The sequence below is a fragment of the Tetrao urogallus genome (genome assembly GCF_951394365.1).
Source record: "Tetrao urogallus genome assembly, chromosome: 7".
Taxonomy (NCBI): Eukaryota; Metazoa; Chordata; class Aves; order Galliformes; family Phasianidae; genus Tetrao; species Tetrao urogallus.
This window is the reverse complement of record NC_136820.1, coordinates 28,506,787-28,525,211: the sequence shown is the minus strand read 5'-3', so window position 1 is coordinate 28,525,211 and position 18,425 is coordinate 28,506,787. Positions and strand designations below refer to the sequence as shown.

General features: G+C 39.3%; 1 protein-coding gene across 1 annotated transcript in view; it reads left to right on the top strand.

Annotated features, from left to right (window-relative positions):
* Positions 1 to 18,425, top strand: part of LOC306948934 (putative acyl-CoA dehydrogenase 6) — a gene marked incomplete at both ends in the record, with an annotated part of 78,807 nt that overhangs the window by 5,249 nt on the left and 55,133 nt on the right. Inside the window, one exon of the mRNA XM_079538673.1 lies at positions 8,015 to 8,135. Coding sequence (XP_079394799.1) covers positions 8,015 to 8,135 — 121 coding nt within the window. The remainder of the gene's footprint in view (positions 1 to 8,014; positions 8,136 to 18,425) is intronic.

Sequence of the window (18,425 nt, the reverse complement as noted above, 5' to 3'; positions counted from 1 at the left end):
GGATATAATCCAGAACCAAATATGAATAATCACAGTTCCTAAGAATATAATTTGTGGTCACTGTGGCCAAGTCTGAACTTAGTAAAGTTGTTGGGAGGTGGAAAAGGGAGTTTTTTTTAATCTAGTTTTTTGCCATAATAATACCATGTGTGCACGAAATGTCCTACTGACTAACAGAGGGAAAGAAAACAAGTTTTGTGCATTAGCAGCTTTGTAAGTCACAGGGATGGCACATTTTTTGAATGAGTAGCTAGATAGATCAAAGTTCTGATATTTTAAGTATTATTCCCAAGTCTTTTTGTGTTTCCTGACCCGTTCTGTTTCTACTAAATGCTGTTTTGTTTCCTAAAGTTAAGAGATTCAGGGGAGCCTGATGTGTGCAGAGGCATTGGGTAAATACTGTCAGTAATGAGGAAAAAACCTTATTTTCTGCCCCAATATAAATCGTATTTTTAATATATCTCTCCTTGGATGGTATCCACTGGTTACATTTTGTGTTTGGGGTATATATATCCATGAATACCATGGAACCATAAGCGTGAATGTATTTTCTATATCCCCAAGAGATTAGTTCACAGTTTTTGCAAAAATATCATGGTAAAAGGAACAGAATTTCTTGTCCAAGAAGGACATAGAGCCCAGCATGGTTTAAACCCTGTTGTGTTGAGTATCAAGGGTGAGAAATGCTCATCTGATAGCATATGGTCTTGCCCATTGTGGTGTGGTTGAATGGAGGATGTAGCAGATGCCATCAATGAGACGGAGGAATAAATAAATACAGTTTGTGGTGAAAGGAAAGAAATTGAGAAATTCCCTGGAACCAAACATAAACACTTAAATGATTGCCTGATCCTGGGGGGCTTTGCAAACATATTCCTTTCCTGCTTTTTCTGGAGAAATGGTTTTGGCATGGTATTTGCAACTCTTGGAGTCTTGGAGTGAGAAGCAATTTTGGGACCCTCCCATTTTCAGTTGTGTTCATAGATTGGGGCTGTTGAAGGAGTGGCTGGGAGTGAGCAGGGACTACAGAAGCTCCCAAATGTGCAAGGGGTTTGTGTTTGTATCCCTTTGGGCAGGGAGGAGAATGCCAGAAAGGAGGAGAGTCAGCTGGGATCACGTCTCCCCAGCTAGAGATGGTCTTTCAGCATCTTGTTCCTCAGGAAAGGTTAAGCTGGGCTCAGCTCCCACATCCTGGTCTGGACCTTTTGTTTTCTTCATCGGGTGATGATACGTGCCAGAGTGACAAATGCCACCTTCTGCTCCGCACAGGCAGAGGGACAACACGTGCTTCTGCCCAGCCCTGCAAAACCTATAGGACTTGTAGGTTTTTAAGTTCCAGGCAAGCAGTGACAAAAGCTTTGTGGTTGATTCAGATATATATTTTTTTCCTCCAAAGTAAAAATTGTAGCCAGATGTATGGGAATAAAGGATTTGCAATACTTACATTTCTGAAGCAATAATCAGCTCTGCTTTATGTATTATGTATGTGGCAGAGAACTGTGTCTCTGACAGGAAAGAAACACAATGATTTAAACAGAAGCATGTCCAATTATGGCCAAATGTATAGAGCAGAAGAAATGACATTATACTTGTAATGTGCATGCTTTTCGGCTGAAAAGAAAATGGATGAGGACAGGTATGTTTTGTTATATCTTAAGATGCTGCCAAACCTTACTTATTGGTTTTTTTTTCCCTGTGGGTTTTTTTCTTTTTTTTTTCCTTCCCCTTTAGGAAAGGGAAAATTTAATTTAGTAACGATTTGTTCTTGTGTTTGCTGATCTCGCAGTCTTTGGTAGCCAGTGCTGTAGTACACTGCGTGAGTCCTTTGTTGCCTGTGGCAAAGCATAACTGAAGGTAAAAAAAGGAATTGTGGCGTTATAATTAATAAATTTTAAACACATCTTCCCATTTTGGACGTTTATTTTTGAGCATTCGGAGAATTTTTCCATTTTCACCTTCTATAAACCTAATGAGTATTGCTTTTAAATCCACTGTCAGCTTCTCTGGAAGCTCAGCTCTGGTCACAGCTGTCTAAAGGCAGTGGAGAAAGGCGGACATGAGCCGGGTCTGTTCACTCTTACTGTGCAGTAATGGACAAAAAAATAGAAGCAGTATCCTAACATCTTGAGGTGCTAGCAATGATGTGTTATCAGTCTCCTTTCAGCCACCTTCACAGTACTAACTTGGATTGGCTTTTTCTCCTGAACTTTTAACGTACTGCCTATTGGGACAGGGAAAAGGGGAAAGCTAAATGACCTCAAATCTTCATGTTTTATGTCTAAGTTTGCCCACATGCACAGGAGGGGGTATATGTAGCATACCTGACGAATGTGGTTGATGTGCCACTATTTATTCTGTCAAGCACAGTTCAAACTTGTATTATTGTGGAAAATATTCTCTCAGTTTGTTCCCAGCAGTCTGATGACTGCTCAGAGCAAAGTTTCCAAATTGTGTACTCAAGTAGGACAAACTCTTCTGCAGGTTCACATGTTACAACGTACGTTTAGCTGCCTTAAGTGAATACAGAGTAAACTCTGTAGATTGAATTTGAATGCCCAATCTTCCACGTGAACACGAGAGAATCTTGCCTTCCTCATGCAAGGAGACAGAAGTATTAGAGCAACCTCTAGGATATGTCCCATGTTGGTAAGACCCTTGTGTAGTGGTGAGTTGTTTTCCCATAGGTTTCCTAGGTGAGTCCTGAGATACGCCAATAAAAATATCTATGTTTTAAAAGATGGTGAGAGAAGGAACCAATAGTTTTGGGTTGCTAGCACCTTTACAGCAATTAGTATTAAAAGAAACAATACTCAGATGAAGGGCATGCAAAACTGCTTGAAAATCTATGGTGAATCACTCTGTACTGCTTGATTGGTACTGGAAGAGGAAACAGAGGGTTGTAGCCTTGCTGTCAAGATCTCACTTCAGAATGCTGGATTTTGTTTGCCGGAAGGAAGCTCGCTAGGTAACTTGGTGGCATAAGCAAACAAGGTTTACACTCAGGGAATCATTTCTGTGGCTGTGCAGTTAAGTCATCTTTGTGTGATGGGATTATTTGTAGCTCTTGTGGTCCATGATGTCCTACGCTGCCTCCGCTTCTGCTTGTGATCTCATCAGACCCAAGCCATGGCCTCTTCCTTCTGGGTGCCAACCATTGCAGGCCTGGGCTCGTCACTGCCATGCTTGTCAGGGCCAGGCTGAGTTGGGTGATGTAGCCCCCAACAGCTCGTGGCTCCTGCTGCATTCAGGAAGAAGGCTAACAGGATATTCAGATGGAAAGCATGTTCTGGTGCTGCTGGTGCATCCCATGGTGATTTCTATGGGCTTGTTTTGGTAGCACATATGGGCAGGGCAATGGATTTGGCCACCTTGACTCTTTCAGTTCTTAGCCTTGGGAAAGCACTGCCTGTCCTTAGCACCGGTGCCTGCACTGTGCAATGTTGTTTGCACTCATTGCTGCCAGAGGTTATGAATTCAATTACAAGGAGAAATGTCGTACTATGAGCTGTTCATTATTCTCTTTAATTATGGCTGGTATCAAAGGCAAAGGGCTCTGTAGTCTGTTGTCTCCTTTCTTTCAAGTCAGCGTTCTGCTAATTGTCATGATATAATCAAGGAAGAAATGTTGTTAGTGGTTTGTTGCTTATTTACTCGTTCCTTATATTACTTTAAAGATTTAATCATTATCTCACCTTGATTTAAAACAAAAATACTCCTCTGACCCTGGTATGATATGGCACCTCTAAATCACAGAATTGCAGGGGTTGGAAGGGACCTCTGGAGAGCATCTAGTCCTGCCCTCTGCTAAAGCAATTTCACAACAGTAGTTGCACAGGAAAATGTCCACAGGAAAGTGGGTCTGGAATATCTCCAGAAAAGGAGATTTCACAACCTTTCTGAGCAGCCTGTTCCAGTGCTCTGTCACCCTCGAAGTAAATAAGTTTTTCCACATTTTTGTATGGAATTTTCTATGTTTCAGTTTGTCCCTTGTTCTGTGGCTGGGCACCTCTGAAAAGACCATTGCCGTTTTGGACCCTGCTCCCTCAACTCCTTCAGTTTAAAGCCCACCTCAGAAGGTTGGCCGGCCTGCTGCCAAAGATTGCCCTGTCTCTTCTAGACAGGTGAATCTCGTCCCTACCTAATGTTATAATCTTCATAGAAAGTCCCATTGTCATAAAAAACAAACTCAAAATCCATATAATTTTCTAAATACAAGGGTATGTTTTTTGTCAGGCATTTTCTCTTGCTTTTCTAGTAAGTCAGCCTAATCTCAGGTGTAACTCACAGGACATTTTAGTAAAAGTTTCTTTTTGGAGGAATGCATATTAATGTATTTTTTCTTTTTTGTTGTTGTTTTTTGTAAGACTCAAGGTTATATGTTGTCCTACTTATTGTGTGCTGAAATGTTGTACTACCACTGTACAGTATTGTAGGAGACAGATATGAGATATTGTGTGTTGAATGTTATTTTTAATTTCAGATTTGAATTGTTTGCTAAATGGTAAACTTGATGGTGAATAATGGAAAGAAATCTTTAGTGGTTGTAAAGAATATCTGTAGACACTCTCAGTACCCAAAATGATTTAATTACAGTTACCACTAGGAGTAGGATATTTGTTTTAGATTACAGTAAGAATTAAATGACAATCTCTAATGCTTCTGCTGGTACAATGTCAGCAGAAAATACTGAGCACCATGCAAAGGAAAATCCTCATGTGTGTGGTTTTGTTTCTTACTCATTTAAACAGTACAATAACTTCCAGGGGAAAATAAGAAAAACATGCAACTATCTGGCAATGTTCTGGGGAGATATTTCTCATTCTCTCTTCTAGATGGAGATTAAAATAATCCATAACAAAAAAAAAAAAAAAGTGTATTTCAGTCTTTCTCCTCCCCTTACTTCCCTGCTCAATTTTCTCTTTCCTGAGCAGAAAGTTACAGGTTCTGTTTTCACACTTTGTAAAGACTACTGGAAATATAAAGCACTTTTATTTTTCTTACTACCATTGAACATGAGATGAGTGTGTTGTCTTAATCAGTTTCTGACTGGACATGCGCACACAGTGTTTTTAAAAATAATTCATGGCTTATACCAACCATGACAGTCTGCATCACTGAGATATAGACTGAGCCAAGTCTGTCTCCAGAGTTGAGTCCTTTAGTTTTATGTTTTTATGGGCTGTTGAAGCAGCCTGAAAAACCTCTGTTCCTGCACACAAGACTTAACCATGTCCTCACTGCCAGGACAAGAGCAGAATTCTGCTGTGGCTTACTCTATCAGTAGGCAGAAAAGATGTAGGGCTCCCAGATAGGCATTAGATCCTAAATACCTGCTGAGAGGTGTTTTAGTTCTTACTGTAGTCACTGTCCTAGTGGTGTATGTCTGAATGTTACCAGCTACAATTTCCACATTCTTTTCCGTGATAAAGCCTGTAAAAATAAACCAAACTGCTTCTTGGCTACTGCTAAAAGCTTTTTTTCTGTGTAATTACCATATGTGGCAGGTATCCCTTATGATTTAACTCAAGGTGCCTGCAGTGCTTAGTGTTTGCTTCTGAAAGCTGTGTGCACTATGAAAATGTAAGTTAATTCAAAATTAATTACTTACCATATAAATTGATTGAAGCTTGATGTAATTCTCTGGGATCACACATTACATTTTGGCAAAACCAAAGGAAAGGGCAAATGAAACATACAGCAAACTTGATCTGCTTCCAAATACATCTGTCTTTAGCAGTGTTTAAAGCACAAGTTCTGTATGTGTGCAAATTCCTTTGGTAATTGATTATTTTGTTCACAGAGAATGTCTCTTTCTGTCAGCTTTTGCATGAAAGGGTGATAATATCCAACGATCAGTATTAAAGCATCAGCTGGTTGACCAGCACCACAGTTCTCTAGCATGTTTGTATGTGGTAGCGAAAGGAGAGGGGTTCCTCCAGGTGCTCTCTCCAACTGATGCTGCCTGTTGTCTGATTGACCCATAACTTTTTCCTCCCCTTTGATTCTGTGCAAATTACCTAAAGTCTTATTTTCAGGAATAATACTTCTGAAGGAATTACTTCTCTTGTTTGAAAGTAGGTTAATTTGTTTAGAGTCTTGTTTACGATTGCGAATCGTAAACACAGTTTAAAGTGGATGGTCCAGGAGCTAAGAAATAACTGGATATTGATATCTGGACTGTATTGTTCATTTTTTTTTGACTGTGGAAACATAAACTCTAGTGCAGTTTTTGCAGCGAGGCTGTCCCCGTTTTGTGTTTTTGTGTTTTTTTTTTTTGTTTGTTTGTTTTTTTTTGTGTGTGTGTGTCATACCAGGTAGATCTAGCTTTATTAGACATGACAAATTTCACCTGCTAGTTTTTAAACTTTGGTTCTGTCAAGCAGCTTGAGCTCTGCTCAAAAGCACAGAAGGAAGCAGGTTATAATATGCAGGAATTATGTAAAGAACTTCTTGAATGCCTCCGTCATTCTTCTGACTTTGTTGAACTTCAAAGGTAGTTTCTTATGTGAAACACTTGGCTTGATACCAGCCATAACAAATACAGAATTGTGTTAGTATGTTCACATCAAACTTTTGCCAAGATCTGTCAAAACACCAGGTTGGCCTTCTGTATAGGCTTCATAATCGCTTTCAGGCACTTCCCTGGGTGTTTTCAGATCAGCATTAGCACGTGTTACAAAAAGTACAGTCCAGAACGTGCTTCATGTCCTGTTACTCAGAATGAAGGGCACACATGCTGCTGTCTGAGCATTGTGGATATGGCAATACAAATAGTTAAATGTAGGCTGTCCTAGTGTCCTGGTGAGTATTTTGTTAGTGTTGGCCATGAGGCCTATGTCAGGTAGTATAAGAGAAGGAGAGAGAGATGGTAATTACTGAGTGAGATGAACATTGAGCTTGTGTATTTCTCAGAATTTAGTAGGAGAATAGAAAAAGTAATTTTCTGTAGCCAACAGTGAGGTATCTGTATTTCTGTGACCAGCGGGGAAGCAGAAAGCAACCGTATATGGTCTGAAATTCTCTGAAGAATGTGCAATAAATAGACAGCTGAGAAGAACACTCTACAGGGTCTCATGAGCATGGCACTTCAAGAGGAAAAGAGATCTATTTCCAGCTTAAGGAACAGTTAGCACTACAGGGCTTGTTTATTTAGCGTGGAGAAAAGACTAAGAGAAGTTCTTAAAATAATAAATTCTCTCTGTGTAGAATGGTGTAACAGTAAAATTGTGGTCATGAACTAGGGACATTAGATTGAGAAATGGTACTTGTTCTGGTGTGGTTTGGTGGCTTTTTTGCTTTACTATTGAATGCTCTTGTGTGTGCTGGCTCAGTTGCACGAGGCACTTGGAGGCCCAGCAGAAGCATGTGCCAGCACCCAGCTTGGCTTGTGGAGCTAGAAAGGGGTGGACGCCATATCATAGACACTTTTTGAAAGCTATTTGAAACCATCTGCCTCATGAAAGGTCAGTGGGCATGGGAAGCAACACCACAGTGCAGGGGACTGAGGCATGGTGCTGGCTCTGTTGAACAGTTCCTCAGAACTCAGCTGCGGAACTGCGGATTGCCAGTCTGCTCCCTTTTCATGGCCATGAAAATCTGAGGCTTTGTAGGATGAGCAAAGAGAAGGGAGATGAAGCCCCTTTTACTAGCTTGTCTTGTGTGCTGTGTGTGGTCATCATGAACAGGCCATCATCCATCCTTGGCTGTGTCCCTCTGAGGACAATTCAGATTTCTCTTCCTGTTGCTTTCTAGAAATAGTACCCAAGAAGATAATAATTGATGATGGGGAATTGCCATTTTCCTGGGCTTAAACCAGTCCTGCTGAATTCCTGTTGCATTAGTTGCAATTGCTAAAAGAATTTACCCCATTGCAGCTGTTGCAGTTGTGAGTGGGTGCTTTCAAAATTTTCCCTGTGTATTTCTTTTCCTTTTTTAATTATTTAGACAAAATAGTCAGTGTTGTTTCAGTAAGAATGTCTCTGTCAGTAACTTTAAATTTATTTTTCAAATCTAGATCATCGACAAGGAGATTAACCCCTTTGTGGACAAATGGGAAGAAGAAGGACAGTTCCCAGCACATAAAGTGTTTAAAACCCTGGGCCAAGCTGGATTCCTTGGTGTGGATAAGCCAACAGGTAGGAGAGTGTGCAGCTCCTGATTATTGATGGAGACAGTGAACGATACCATTTCATATAGCATTTGCCCCAGATCAAAACCTGCTTCTGAATTCAGTGTGAAGATAACTTTTATTCCTGAGTCATAGGCATGCTGCCTACCAACTGTGCAGATATAGAAGATGATGGTGTTTCTAAGTGATCAAGTTGATATTCTCCTAAATATAAATGTAAAAAAATTAGTGATTGTCATTTTAAAGCCAGTGAAATAAATGTCACTTCAATTCTCAATGTACAGGCCATCTAGTGACTTTTCTTTCTTCTGGATCTGGTCACCATTAAGGAAATTACAGTTTGAATGCATTGAAAGCACTGTAAGATTTGGCCTATTATATGTATTTAACCTGTACCTCTGCAGCACTGTAATGCACTGTGTCTCATCATTTGGAGGGGATGCCTGTGTGGGCTTTGGGCCACTGTATTCTAGACTGTCCTTGAACTATTCTGACACTATTCGAGCCAGAAACATGTGCAGAACAAATCATCAACAAAACAATCAGGTTCATGTTTGTTTTCGTGTATTTGTGAGAAAACATCTAGAAGTCCAGAGGTGTAGGAGGTATTTCAACTCTTCAGCTAAAATGCGTGTTCCAAGTATTTTTCATTTGCATTCAATATAATAGATACTTCTTTTTAAATACTACTGTTACGTATTCCTGTCAGAATTCTGTTTTTTTTCTCCCATTTTCTTATTCGTGGTTTAAAAGTATAAAACAAAAGCAAGTTTGCATAGGCAAACATTGAGCAATCTTATCAAATTCAAAGCAACCTGAAGTGACGTTTGAACAGTTAACTGCAAATAATCATCTATGTAGAGCAGCTCACACAACCTTAGCTATGCCACACCACATCTTTATGTTGCTAAGGGACAGGGTTTGGACTATATCTTTTTACCAGTTATTTTCAGAGGAAAGTTTTCTTCTTGAAATGAACTTTCATATTTTTCTACGTTCCCACTTGGAAGATTTTCCTTCAGCTAGGGCTTGCAGAACTGGTTAGCTGTCATTTTCTGACAAATCCAATTAGATCTGAGCTGGTATTTCTTTACAGAACTGCTGACGGATTGAGATTACACTTAAGATTTGCTTAAAGGACAAAAAGGATTATTGGAGGAATGAGGAAAGAAAACAACACCTCCACTTTCTGCCATAACTGTTTGATAGGCAGATCTGAAGTATGTCATGGCGTGGTCTACTTCAGACGGCTAACGCTCGTGTTAATTGTAGTAATGGTGCCTTTCACTGCTTCCGTATTATAGCTCTGACTTTGTTGTATACATTTTAGGATGTGCAGAGGCCTCCACTGGGGTAAGGAACCTCAGTGCCAAGCATGCCATGCATGAATATTGTGGAGGTGGGAACTTTGTATAATACTCACAAAGTAGTTAGAAAAAGAGATGAATGAAGTATAGTGAAGAATGGGCTTGGAGAGGCAAAGATGGGTGCAGAAAGCTGCGTGCGCTGACTGCACTTGCTGTACTTGTAGTTAAGAGTATTTTATCCTTGGCTTTGACACTTGTATCTATCTAGCTGTTAGTCTAATTTGTTGGAGCTCTGCAGTTGCATTTTACAAAAGCTTTAAAGAACTGGAAAAATTCCTCAGTGCTACTTTGTCACTCTCATCTGATTTTCTGGAGCAAGATGTTAGCTACAGAAAAAGAAACAGCTCCTGCAAGACTTCTCTACCATTGTAATGATACAATAACATCAGGCAAATTCTGAAATTATGGAATGGGATGATCAGTGAAACAGTCCGATGGGTAACATCATGATCTCAACAGAACTTATTTTGGCAAAGCATGAAATTCTTCATCTTGTTTTTTTTTTAAGTACCTATGCTTGCTGTGTAACCAGTGTGTACTGGTAGCAGTAATTAAAATTAAAAAAAAAAAAAAAGGGGGGGAAAAAGTGAAGAAAAAGATGAAAAGATGAAAAGAAGAAAAGATTTATACTCTGCCCAGCCACTTCTATTATTTAACTGCTGTGTACCAAGGAAGAGGTACTTGAAGATCTGAAGAGAAATGAGGAAGTCAAGAGCAGCCAGAAGTTTGGGGGGTGTTGGGAGAGGTCTGGAGAGGAGAGGTTGATTGGTTTGATTGGTTGGAGAGCATTTGAGACGTGGAGCCGTGTGAGTAGGAATCTGCCCTACTCTGCCCTACTTTCCTTTTCCAGAACAGACCAAAATTACAGTTTTCCTTTTATTCCTCCAAACCTGGATCATAAAGCATTTGTAAAGAAGACCAATTTTTTTTTTCTCAAAAGAATTGATTCTAGCAGCTGCAGTTTTGAAATAAAAGTTTTTCTGATTTTATTTTCCAAGGTCATTCTGTTGAGTATTTTTTTTTCCCCTCAGTAGAATTAATTTTGAAGCTTTCTGATTGGGCAAAAGCAATTCGCAAACTTGTTTTAAACTTGTTTTGCTTTGATAGAAGGAAACATCTGCTGGACTTCCCGTTTGCTGAAACTGGACTTCTTCCTGTGTAAACACTGTTCCATTTGTGAACAATGAGCTGCTAGATGGGAGACAGGCCTTTCCCTTTTTTTTTTTTTTTTTTTTTTTTTAAGGGAACATGCCCTAAATGTGTCACTTATCACTGGAAACTTTCTCTGTATGAAGAACTGATTTGGGGCACTGTTTGCATTGCAAAGGTTCCACCAATTCCCACCATCTGCAGTTGTGGGCTACAAACTTGTCAATATTTTTCCTGGATGCTTTTTTTGCAGTTGTTTATGCTTGTAGTGATATTTGCTGCAGTACAATAGTTCAAGATGTTAGTTGCAGGGGTTATGTAAACACTGGGCAAGGCCAAGCCATACTCATGTATAATTGGAGAATGCTGAGGATGATCAGTGCATTTAACCTACTGCGCTCTCTGGTCAGTCCTCTGCCAGGGAATGATGTTTTTCTTTAAATCATTTTTCTGCTCTGCTATTCCTTGAGGGTGGGGGGAAGGGGGGGAGTGTGTGTTATTCTCTTTTATTAGGAAATTCTTTCTACTGGTAAAATAAATGGTGAAAAAGTAAATGTTAATTGTGAATAAAAAGTACCATTTTGCTATGTGCAATATGTGTTTTACAGAATCACTCCATTCAGCCTGAAGTATTTAGTTTGAGGGGAAAAAAGATAGCATCTCCAGATGCTTATTACACTTCATTTATGTTTACTGTGTGTTTCTCCTCAAATTATAAAGTTTCTGGGCTTTTGAGGTATTGACAGTCCCAAAACTAAAGACATAAAATATTAGGGTAGGCAGCAAAAATATTTTAAACAGCCTTGATAATTGGCCATTGGAGATTCCATAAGGGAAGTGGGCAAGACATATTTTTTGGAGCATTTTATGTGCAGATTAGATGAGATATTGGAGTAAAAGCTGAAAACATCCATGTGGTCTTTTATAATCTTATGGTTTGTAAATCAAAGCCTTGGCTGTTAGTAAATTTTAGGATGTGTTGCCAAAGACACAGGCCCCAAATATGCTGTTAGATGCCTGTAAAGCTCTGCATGCCAATGCAGATGACTGAAGTTTGTTTTTATCAGATGATGAAGTACAGGAATCCTACTGTAAAGGCTCAGGGAAAGCAAAGGGGAGGAAAAAAGGCTTGCAGGAGGGCTGCGTCTTCTGTTGTGTGTGTGCATACAGCAGTGCTGTGAGACATGAGCAATAATTTTGCCTGTGCTGGGTATTTCTTTAGCAGTTCTCTAGCAGTTTCACTGGCAGTCCTGTAGGAATTCTGAACAGAATGCATTTACATGCACTAATGATTATGATGGTATGTCCAAACAGTAGCTTTAATCCTGTCAAACAGTTTGCAGTGCTCTTGCAGAAATACGTTTCTAAACACATGAGGAGAATCAGGAGAGTGTGTTGTAAGGCTTCCCATACATGGGAAAGGATAGATTTACATTATCTCCTTCCCATAGTACTGGGATGTATGCCAGATTTTGGACTGGATAAAGTAATAAGCAGTGTGTTCTTGTCACCTGAAACAGATGAGCATCTGATGCAACAAAACAAGCTTCAAATGATGGATTGCAGTGCAGTTGGAAAAGCCTGCTTTTTGTATGTGCCTGTGTACTGAATGTGAGAATACAAACCTGCACCATCCTTTGAAGTTAGTTCTGTTGTTTTCTTCACAGGTTATGTTTCTCTTGTAAGAGGAGACCTTGTGAGCGCTTGGTACTGGGAAGACACTTTTAAAGTGTGCGTGGGGGGCTGTCTCTTTCTTTCCTTTCTGTAATACTAAGCCTTATTGTTTGGAATTAACAAAAGGACAGTGGAGAATTCTGCCACTACAAAGGGATTTTTTCCATGGTATGGATGAAGTGGAGTTGTGTGGTTTTCAGTGACTAACTGTAACGAACTTTTTAAGGTGTATCTATGGATTGAAACGAAAAGGGATATAGTTGCCAGTAGAGAATTTGTTTGCCTCCCAACATTCTGTATGTCAGGAGTGGACCGACTAGAGTTCTTTTGAGTTTAAGCATAGCCGGCTGTGCTCCAGATGTTTGGGAGGAGGGCATTGTGCTGTGTATTAAGGTACCAGTGAACAATAAATCAGCAGTTAGGAGGTGCACTTGTTTTACAATCAAGAGATAGCCTTGAAATAGCCTTTGAAGAACAATAAGCCCCAACTAGTCATTGCTTTATTTGAAGTGAATTGCTGACAAAATTCGTGATGGATGGCAGTGGTGTGGACATCTCAGTCAAACAAATTAAGAAATTTTAGGTGATTGTCTGACCTTCTTAATGCCAAGGAAAATATTATTATGTGTATATATGGAAGTTCTGTGTGGGTAATTCTTTTCTCTCTTGTGAAATGGGAAAGTGCAGGATGAAATTTCTGCTCCTGGTCAGACAAGGAAATGGATGCTTAAGTTTTGGGTTTTTTTTTTTTTGTTTTTTTTTTTTTTTATGCTCCACATGATTGGGAAGCATGGGTGCTTCATTCTTTATATCTGGTTAGGAACTGCAGTGGAACCTCTGGGAATAGCTTGTTTGGCTATCAAGCAGCAGAGAACAGACTTGCTGAAGGACAGTGAGTCTTTGTGGAAGAGATAATCTTCCTTTAAAGTTGTTGTTGATAGAGGGATCAGATTAGTTCCTGGGATTCCACTTTTGTATTTGAGATGAAGCAAATCCTCACACCTGGGGCTTGTAATGGAGGACCAGACAGTAATTTGTTCATTTCAGATATGCATATACCAGTACTTCTGGGGCAGACTAGGAATTTATGAAAGCTGATACCTGTACCGGGTACTGGGGGGAAAAATAAATAATAAAAAAACCCAACAACTTAATTCCTGAAAGAAGTTAGAGGTGTCTGCAATTAAGTACGTGAGCTCTTGGTGCTCCATGACATATCTGCTATGCCGAATTCTCTTCTGCATCTCTCAAGCTTCACACAGCTGACAGACCCAAGTGGTGTCTGGAATCACAGCACTTTGCCTCGCCTGTTTCTGAGGGACAGCTGGCAGCACCTGTGCCCACGGTATGGTCCCCCCTTCCCAGCCAGGTGTCTGAGGGCAGCTGTGACATTGTTTGAAGGTCACATGAGATGGAGCACCAGGATGAGATCCTTGATTTCCAGAAGCAGAGCTGTGGTCTTATCTACTGCCTAACTGGTTCTGCCTTTTTTTCTGTGCTGATGCTTCAAGCTTCTGAAGAGAGGAATCCTCTCTAGCCAGAGTTCTGTCTGTTCCCTGGTGCTAAAACTGCAGCAATCATGTTTCTTGTATTCAGTGAAGAGGACCTGCATGCTGCTCTGAGGTCTAGATACTGAGCCATTAGCCCAGTATAACCTGTGGGACAGAACCAATTGGACAAATTGGCACTGAACTGAATAAAAAAACTGGGTGGTATTTCTCACTGTAACATCATGAAAAAAAACAGTGGAATCAGGATTCCTGGTAGTATCTTGTGACCATTTATATGGAGATGGACTTGTTTCAAAAGCTGTAGTTGAACAATTCTATTAAATTTTGTAGCTTTTAATATTTTATCTGTATGTGAGGTGCTCATTTTTTCATTTTCTCCCTGTTCCCTTACTTTTAAAGATCAATCTATGTACCTATGGTTAGAATTTCTTTCAGTTTCATAGAGAAATGCTGAGTTTGTTTTTGAAGAGGTATATCTGCTAAAATCTGATGTTCTTAATTTTATGACTGTGAATAGAAAAAGAATGTGCATCAGGGAGAGGAGCTGAATAAATTAAAGAAATAAGAAATATTACAACACCTTCAATACAGGGATCAAGACAGTATCAACTAAGATATTCTTTTTGGAAGATTCAGTTAAAATAATTGAATTTATCTGTGTGCTTCTCTGGATCAAATGGCAAGGCTGTCACTTGGCAAAGATTGGGCCAACGAATGTTTTGTATTGAAAACCCTTGGTATTAGAAGTCTCTTTAGCTTACAGTTAACTGTTAACAGAAACTGTCACAGTTTCTTAAGTGTGACTCTAGATTCTTGACACCTGTCATATACCTAGATGGCATAATGAGAATGCTTTCTGAAAAGTATAAATGCACACTTAATGCATTTAGACGTGTCATTACACTGAGTGTGGGAAAATAAACTTTGTGCAGTATAGCTTTCATTTGCATTTGCGTTATGCTGGGACTGAAGGTTGATTCCATTCCTGGGACCAGAATAGAGAAAAATATTGTGAAACAGTCATTCTGAGGTTGACACAGAAATTGTTGAGGAGCTATTAACTTGTCAACATTTGCAGATCCTATAGGTCAATAACAAGATCACACATTTTGAATGACAGCTGGCATGAGGATTGTGTGTTGTTCCTAGGTTAGTGCTTCTATGCCCAATACTTGAGCAATACAAGAAGCTGGTGTCCTGCATAAACCAGAACATGTGTAGCTGTATAAGAGGAAATGAGAGAGAGGAAAAAAAAATAAAGAAAAAAAAATAAATCAGTTTATGTTGATCTAGTCTATAATGATCTAATTTTTCTAATTGCTACTGACCCAATTAATGCAAAATCATTATTACATCATTATTAGGTATCATTAATAATCTAATCCATGCTGATATTGCATAAGCCCTTAATCATCCCACTGCTGGTAAGGGAGATCAGAGTTCCCCATACCAGTGAAGTGTCTTTAAATAGAAGTGAAAAATGGATCTTGGCAGTATCTTTCTCCTCTTCTGACAGGTAGCTAACACTGCAGCCACCTTTGTGAATTTTGTCCTTATCCTTGCCAGACAGTGCTAGGACTTCTCCTGTTGTAAACTGGGCTTATGGAGAAAGTGGTAATCGTTTCTGGAATTATCCCAGAGAGAAGGACAGTCTGAGGCACTGCCCCAGTCTTTATGGTTTTATGTGTGTCTGACAACCTGAATACAGAAGTATGCACGCAACACTTCATATCATTTGCTACATGGTAAAAAAAAAAAAAGAAAAGAAAAAATAATGCTGATACGAAGAGTGAAGCTCCTTTGTGCTTAATATGTAGATTTATACACTTGCAGCTTTCTAATTTGATGGAGTGCAACAAGTGAATTTTGAATTAATGATGCAGAGAACTGAGATTGCAGTATTTTTAATCATGCTGTGTTGTGTGACATAGATATCACCATTTCACAATAAACCTGGAAGCGAACACATCTTCTGTGATGTTATGTGACGTGGGTCTTATGCTTGTTCTGCTTTTAGGTCTATTGTGATTTCATTGCTTACCTTCACGTAGTACTGATAGGCACACCAGAGATTGTGTGATACCCTCTAGCAAATGAAGTAAGAAATGGAAAAAAAAAAAAAAAAAAAAAAAAGTTTTCTTCTTCTGAAGTGTTTCTAAAATCTATTAAAAGGTGTGAGGCATATTGTAACATGCGCTCTGATGAAGTGGTGCAACCATATTGAAAATCTTTTACAGGTTTAGACTAAATACTGCACTGGTTTGTAAATGTGTGGTCAGTCCAAAGAATCGATCCATTCTCCTTCAGAGTCTTTGTTAATTAATCAGATTTTAAAATCACATGATTTTTATTTATTTATTTATTTTTAAGTCAGGGTACACTGGAGATAGTAATGAGTGATTCTTTAAAACTTCAAAAGTAGCTCTTTTGAGCAGTCTGACCACTGCAAGACAATGGTTTGGTTCATTTCTGGGGAGGCAAGCAGGGATTTTGTGCCATTACAACTTGTGTAGCATTATCAGCCGTGTGTCTTGCAGTTCTGAGGGTTCTGTGAATTCCTCATTGGGGTGGGTAAGCAACAAGAGTCTCAGGCATGTGCAAATGCTCTGTCCAGCTGTAATATGTATCCAATGTGGAGAAGTAATATTCTGTACTGAATAGTACTTTGTAGTGATAAGCATGACTGTATGTATATATGTTATACATTTATGTGACATACTGCAGTAAAGTTATGTTTCATTTTATACATTGATTTTTATAGGTAGAGAAGGATTTTTTAATTATTTTTGTTGTTTTAAACTCTCTGTAAAACTTGAGACAATGAAATATCCATTTAGTCAGCTTGGCCAGTTGTTTGGTTTTAAATTATTTCAAAGTCCTGTCTCCATTTGCTATGTAAAGTTCATATTTCAAATCTTACTGTTGAAAATAACAGCACTGTAACATAACTGTAGCTCAATGCTAAGATACCATAATTTGTAGCAGTAGGAAGGCAGTAAGAAATCTTTGTGAAGATTTTTGTTTCTATCACATAACCAAAACTGCTGTGGGGACTCCTGATGGGAAATGCATCTGAATGCACTGAAACCTGCAGCTGGCTTTGGGGTCACTTGGAGATTAGAGCTGCCCCCACATGGTTACCTTGTGGTCAGCTTCCAATCCAGCTGCAAACTGAGCCAAGTGAGCACCATGCCCCAGGTGCATTGTCTTCACCCAATGGTTGGCAGTCACAGCCTACTTGTCCTGCTCCTTTTTTTGTGCATTTTGGTCTCTTAGCTAATCAAACTGGACTAGTAACCAGTACTGGCTGATTTTTCTTGTTATTTCCTAGGTTCATTTTTTTTCATCATCTTTTCTCCAGAGAAATAGTGCCACGTTATGCCTCCACTGAATGAAGAGTGAGCTGTGGATGAGTGTTTAGAAGCATGCCTATGTGATTGCTGTCCATACTGCCTGCCCATAGCATCTGAGAGCAGTGCATACGCACAGCAGAGGAGCACTGTGTCCTCTTCTCCTGTGCTGCCCTTACAAGAAATGACATCCCATCGCCCAGTGCCATGCTGAAATTTGTTATGAGCACCAGAATTCAGCTCAGTAACATTTCCCAGGGACTGAGGGGCCAGCCTCTCTCTAGGCTGGCTGTGTCCCAGGCTGAGCTGTGACCTGCTGTATTCCACATGAGATAGAAGTCATATGTCTGGCTGACCTGCTTTTTCTTCCAGCCCATGGTCAGGGATCTTGCCTGACATAAATTTATTTAATCTGTCGTCTTCTGTTCTCTGCTAAATGAGTAATCATTATTCTAGTTTATTTTCACATGAAAGAAAGGATTATTCATGTTTCAGAGTATTTTACAATTAGGTTTGTCACCCATTTCCTAGAAACTTAAAATGGTCTGCCAAATAGATGGCTTGAACTGAATAAACACTTAAACTTTGTACTTTAAGGAGACATGATTTGAGTGTGCTTTGCTAAAACAATTAAATCTAGAATACACAGGTATACAATCTTTTTAAGTCTGTCATAAGAGAAATGTATGGACTCTCACATAGGCAATGCTGTCTGGGCAGCTGTCTTACGGGGTTGACTAGAAAACCTGGTGCTCCTTGGCCTGCCAGGTACCCCTCAAACTTTTGATCATGCAACTTGAGATAACCTTTAGCTCTTCTAAGTGTGTGCTTACATACATTGTTCACTCTTATTGCTTTGGTTCCTCAGGTCTTGGCTGCAAACTACTTGATGTGAGGAACTCACACTTTAGCTGTTTTTTTTCCTAATATAATCTATAACATCCAAGGAAAACAAAAACAAATGTTTCCTGCAAGCTGCAAACCCATATAAAGAGGATAGTGATAAGATATGAGGGACTGATAGCTATTCTTCTCTGAATTTTGCTTAATAGCAAGAGGAAATGATTTGATTTGTTGTTGATTCTTTTTTCTTTTTGGATGCACATGACATAAAAAATGAATATAAGGAAATGTGCCATTTTGAAGCTTTTTTGTTGTTGTTTTAAGTCCTACTTAGATAAGATGATAAGATGTTTACTTTAAAGCGGAAGCTTACTGTAGTATGTTGCATTGCCTCCTACAGTAG